Source organism: Daucus carota, chromosome 8 (assembly GCF_001625215.2).
Source record: "Daucus carota subsp. sativus chromosome 8, DH1 v3.0, whole genome shotgun sequence".
NCBI classification, from domain to species: domain Eukaryota; kingdom Viridiplantae; phylum Streptophyta; class Magnoliopsida; order Apiales; family Apiaceae; genus Daucus; species Daucus carota.
The window spans coordinates 26591673-26597510 of NC_030388.2; the positions used below are offsets into that span (position 1 = coordinate 26591673).

Genomic DNA, 5838 nt, shown 5'->3' on the forward strand with positions numbered 1-5838 from the left:
TTTTGCATCGGCGTAAAATACCGAGTTTTAAAGCTTGAGCTGTTACTTTCACAAAAAGCACATAGTTGAAGCTTTGTCCATAACCCTAGAAAGCGAAAAGATATTGTTCGTAAAACCTGTAATAATGCAACTAAATTAATGGGGTAAAGTTTAGGTATCATGAGAATGGCACTTGTTTGGCTTGGTTATGTAAATAAACAAAGACTAAAATGTTTACGTATAATTTAGAGCCAGTATGTCAGTAGTTTTTGCCAAACAGAAGAGGAAGAACAGAAGATGATAAGCCTTGTCACCTAATTTTGTCGTACTTTGCATACCACTCCATTTGGCTAAATTGGCTACGAAGCATACCAAGGTTATTGTTCAGTCTGTTGAGGTCTGTGTATATGTAGGAGAAATCTTTATTTAGGAAGTTTAGGAGGGTTTGATTAACATGGAGGATGAACAAAAATCGAAATCTCAAATTCAATCATATATTCATATGTGGATTAACATTTTATTGTATAGAATGAAATTTTGTTCTTATTTGATGGATATATCACTTTTTGCACATATTTAAAATACTCGTGCCCATATTCTCCATTTATTCATATCATTTATTTTCATTCCAAATTTTCTTTCTCATCTGATCTGAACGCCTCTTACGGTGTCATTCTCGGTAAGACGGTAACAATAGTTAAATAATTAGATTAAAATTCATAATTCGTAGAATATATGGTGAAATTACATGTACTAAAATCAATTACACTACCAAGTATCAATTTTTGTTGAAATTTGAAATCTTTCTGTAAGAACAATGCAGTATTGCTGCATACACTGTCCCTCAATAATAAGGTTTTCTATCAATTACAGACTTAGAGCAACTCCAAGGCATTAGACCTCTTAGGTAAAAGTGTTTATGTGGCACCTACATGGCATCTATGTGACACATTTTAGACAATAGGTAAAAATTCTACACTCCAACCATGACCCTTTAGCAAAAAAATATAGATAACTAAAATTAGGATTGCTACATTTGTAAAACATCTAAAGCTATTCTGTATAATTTTAGATAATATAATTATACATAATACCATTGGAGTGAAACTAGAACCTCTTAGCTGATTATTTATATATCATATTATAGCTGTGAAACTAGAACCTCTTAGCTGATTATTTATATATCATATTATAGCTAACAAATATAAATAAGACCCTTGGAGATGATCTTACACAGTACAGTATTGTTATTATTCCAGGCTAGTCCTCTTTTACTCAGGCTCCTAGTAAAAATGTGCAATACGACATGCTTCGTAATTTTGGGTCAGGCTTGGGCTAGTGTAGCAACCTTAAGCTGGAAAAAAGAGTGCTGGAGCCCAACTAATATATAGCCCATCTCACGTAATATAATATCACGAGACGATGAAAGGTCTGGAAGTGTGCAAGTTGAACTCTGCAGATAGGGCTGTTTAACGAACCGAGCTGTTCGCGAACAAGCTCGAGCTCGGCTCGTTAAAAGCTCGTTCGGCTCGGCTCGTTAAGTTAACGAGCTCGAGCTCGAACACAAAAAATTGTTCGTTAAGTAAACGAGCTCGAGCCGAGCTTTTAGTATGTTCGGCTCGAGCTCGGCTCGAGCTTGGCTCGAGCTCGGCTCGTTAAAACTCGAAAAAATGTAATATTTTTGGGGTTTTTTTTATAATTTATATATGTTATTGAACTCAGAATTCAACATATAATTTATATATATATATATTTTAGTGATGTAACCAAAATTTCAGAAAATAATAATTTTATATGGTTTGCTATTTTAATAGTCAAGTAGAAGGTTAACTAGTACCGCTAACTAGTGTTTAATCCTAAATTAGTGTTTCAATTTTTTAAAAAATATTTCTTACCGATCCAACCGTATGGATGTTAACATATATACATTTTAGTGATATAAACAAAGTTTCAAAAAAATTAAAATTATTTGGTTAGCTATTTTAAGAGTCAACTAGCGGTTTGTCTTTATTTTTTTTCTGGCTCGGCTCGACTCGACTCGACTCGGCTCGGCTTGTATTTGTTCGCGAACAAGCTCGTGTTCGGCTCGTTAGTTAACGAGCCGAGCTTGAACACAATTTTTGTTCGATAAAAAAGCTCGGCTCGGCTCGACTCGTCAGAAAAAAAAATTAAAGCTCGGCTCGGTTCGGTCAAAACTCGGCTCGGCTCGGTTCGTGAACAGCCCTATCTGCAGACAACAAATTCAGGTCACGTGTTGCTTATATATGTTTATTTTTTTCTAAAAAATTAAGTCTTTAATATTTTTATTTTCTATACTTATTACTATTCAATATAATTTATATATCATTACTTTAATAAATCTTATTTAAATCATAATATTTTAATAATTACTAATGAAATCTTAACATACAAATTTAGAATTATTATGCAATAGTAAAATGAATTATATCATATACTTTACTAAATCTCATAAATAAAAAATATTTTTATACATAACATTATATAAGAATGAAAATATTATGCTACACTAATTACAAAATCAAAAAATATTAATTAATTAAAACATAAATAAACAAATATACAATATAAAAAAAGGTCTAGCTTATCGTAACAAACAAATCTCAAAAGAACTTATCTGTTCAACATGTATTTTTTTTGGCGGTAATATCTGTAGTAGTCCTAGTAAAAATCTGAATTAATTAAAAAAAAAGAGAAAAACGAACTACACGAAAGAGTCGGCGTGCTCTAGTAGGAGTATAGTTATATATATATATTATTTGCTTGTATGAGAATCCTTCTTCTACACCTGTTCGATGTTTACTTGTGCATATTAATTCTTGCTCTTAAAGCTTCCATTCGGTTTCGTTGGCTTTTCAATCTTGCACTCTGCTGATCGATCTACTGGTAAGTCTTTGCCATTATATGTTTGTGTAATTCGGTTTTCCCATGTTTCGATGCATATAATTAATTTCATGCATGCAGACTATACAGTTATGGTTTGATCATGCACATTAAAATTCTGTGCGAAATTGTTTAAGGTGTGTGAATGGGTACCAAGAGGAGTTTAACGAATGATTTACCCTCCAAATGGGATTGAAGTTCAAACACATAACATATGGGTTTGAGGTTCTGATTCTCGTTAACCGGATTCGTTAACACATGGTTTTGAGGTTCCGATTCTCGTTAACTGGGTCCATTAATCATGAACCAAACGCGTCCCAGATAGTCGTCCTAGATAGTCTTGTACTAAGTGTTGCTGCTTAATTTTTCAGATGATCATTGGTTGTGAGGTTAAAGTAACTGACCTAATTTTGCTATTTTTTGCAGGGCTGTTCTAAACTTGGAGTTCATTAGAAATAATATACCAGCTTAGTGTCTTTTATGACTGATAGGTAAAAAGAATAGAGTTCATGGAGAAAAATAGGGAAGAAGAGGGTGAGGTTAAGAAAATTGAATATGGAGATGTGGCTTTAGGTTTTAATTTAATAAGGGCAAGAGCAAAACTAAGCCAAAAGGATACGTGGGGGAGAGCGACGAGGAGTCTTAGTGGCAAGGAGATGATGATCTTCCGCGCAGACAGAGTTGATCTCAAGAATTTAGATGTTCAGTTGGAGAAGCACTTGAAGACACTTCCGTCAATTAACTTGAAACCATATATGCCTTTGCCTAAAGAAGATTGGGAGCTTGATCTTAGCAAGCTGGAGATTAGATACTATAAAGCTCACGGCAGTTTTGGTACTGTATACAGGGGTACATACGATGAAACAGATGTTGCAGGTATGCACTAGATTTCAAGAATCTATTTGTGATTTTTTTGGTTATCTGACATGTGTTTTCTCTCCATTCTCACATTCTCTTTGTAATATATTTTAGCTATTCTAATACAATTGGATCCGTCAGTTCTCTTTTGAAGAGAATTGGCTTTGCTTTCAATTTAGTTGAGACAAATTAAAACTTGCTTTATTTATCTTAAAGGTCTCACCAAACTGTCATCATTCTTGTATCATAGTGAAGCTGCTGGATTGGGGAGAGGATGGGAAGGCCACTAGTTCAAAAACTGCAGCTCTGAGAGCAGCATTTCGACAAGAGATTTCTGTTTGGCACAAGCTTGACCACCCGAATGTCACAAAGGTATGCATATTTTACTCTCGTTGATTTCTTTTTCTGCTTGCTACATTTAAAATTAAAATTTGTGTATGTGTTTCTTCCCTGCACAAAATATATACGATGATCCAACAAATTCTTTGACAGTGTCTTCCTTTATGATATCCTAAATCTTATATGGTTTATTTGAAGTAGAAGCCGTCCAGTTTGTTGTTCTAATGTTCATCCAAACTCTTGACTGCAGTTTGTTGGTGCAGCACTGGGGACTTCAGATATAAAAATTCCTGCGGAAAGCTCTACGACCAAAGAGCCTCCTAGCCTTCCAGCAAAGGCATGTTGTGTTGTCGTAGAATTTCTTCGTGGAGGAACATTGAAAGAATTACTCTACAGAAACAGGAAAAAGAAACTTCCTTTTAAGACCGTGGTCCAGCTTGCATTGGATTTAGCCAGAGGGTAAGCTTGTTTTTGATGTGTACATACGAAACTTGGTAGTGGCAAGCCATAATTCTTATTTATGTCTTTACTTCTGCAGTTTGAGCTATTTACACTCCAACAATATTGTACACCGGGATGTGAAAGCTGAAAATATGCTACTGGATGCCCAAAGAAATTTAAAAATTGCTGATTTTGGGCTTGCTCGAGTTGAAGCTCTGTATCCCGAAGATATGACTGGTGAAACAGGCACGATTGTGTACATGGCACCTGAGGTAATAATCCCTGCCTTGGATTCTTCACTTCTTTTCGGCAGTTCTTAATCAACATTTTGACCTGAGTATCTTAACAAGGTGTTATTTGTAGGTTATTGATGGCCAGCCATATAACAGGAAATGTGATGTCTACAGTTTTGCAATATGTCTATGGGAGATATATTGCTGTGATCGTCCTTATCCAAATCTCTGCTCAGCTGATGTCTCATATCAAGTCGTCGAGGAGGTCAGCCTAATTAATAGTTTTAATTTCTCTTGTTCACGTTATAATCTTTGATGTACTAGTATTAATCTGTAATAAATGAAGTGTTAATATTTGTCTTGTCCATGAAAAATAATTTGATGCTGGTTAATTTGACAGGATCTGCGGCCTAAGATCCCCAAGCGTTGTCCGAGTCCACTGGCAAGCATAATGAGAAAATGCTGGGATGAAGACCCAGAGAAACGACCCAGCATGGACGAGGCAGTCAGAATGTTGGAAGCCCTTGATACTAGCGAGGATGGAGGAATGACACCGAAAGGCCGGACTACAGGCTGTTTCTGCTTTGCTCCTGCCAGGGGTCATTGAAAACAATGTACATTTTTTTTAGATACAATTCTTTTTAAAAAATTTGTTAATTTACCAGTGGCCTATGCAGTACCTTGTTTGAGGCTCTTAACTTACAGGATTGTCATGTGATTTGCTGTTGTAAGTACTATAGTTTTGTTCTTGTGTCTTTTTGTTTACTTGTAGATTTGTAACATATTTTCTTGCTTCAGCCATTTATTTGATGGGTATGTACATTGGAAGAGATTATGAGTAGATTTTTTTTTTTGGGGATCTGCAAGTATATTTCTGATGCAAAAATTAGTTCACATAAAATTTGCAGGCAGCATAAGTTGTTTTAGGTGTTGTGTTGTTGGCCATAGAATTTGTCAAAATTTTGGTCCCTAAACTACAAATTTGGAATAATATTTTATCAAGCCCACGGGCCAAAGCCAAAACTTTAGGCTCAAACGACATGCATTAGTTAGCTTCCACAGAATTGCCCCAGCCCCAAGGATTTCA

The 5838-nt window shown here is 35.1% G+C and overlaps 1 protein-coding gene across 1 annotated transcript; it reads left to right on the forward strand.

Moving 5' to 3' along the window:
* Nucleotides 1-2794: 2794 nt before the first annotated feature.
* LOC108198449 (serine/threonine-protein kinase STY13) lies at nucleotides 2795-5596 on the forward strand. The gene is made up of 7 exons (XM_017366204.2): nucleotides 2795-2883; nucleotides 3307-3756; nucleotides 3989-4110; nucleotides 4328-4536; nucleotides 4616-4790; nucleotides 4882-5016; nucleotides 5152-5596. The coding sequence occupies exons 2-7, from the start codon at nucleotides 3390-3392 to the stop codon at nucleotides 5356-5358; spliced, it is 1215 nt and encodes a 404-aa protein (XP_017221693.1). The 5' UTR covers nucleotides 2795-2883; nucleotides 3307-3389; the 3' UTR covers nucleotides 5359-5596.
* The last annotated feature ends 242 nt before the right edge of the window (nucleotides 5597-5838 follow it).

Excerpts from the sequence above, each read along its gene's own strand:
- LOC108198449 (XM_017366204.2), top strand. The coding sequence starts at position 3,390 with ATGGAGAAAAATAGGGAAGAAGAGGGTGAGGTTAAGAAAATTGAATAT. Across the intron at positions 3,757-3,988 it reads CGATGAAACAGATGTTGCAG|TGAAGCTGCTGGATTGGGGA; the intron begins GTATGCACTAGA and ends CTTGTATCATAG. Across the intron at positions 5,017-5,151 it reads CATATCAAGTCGTCGAGGAG|GATCTGCGGCCTAAGATCCC; the intron begins GTCAGCCTAATT and ends TTAATTTGACAG.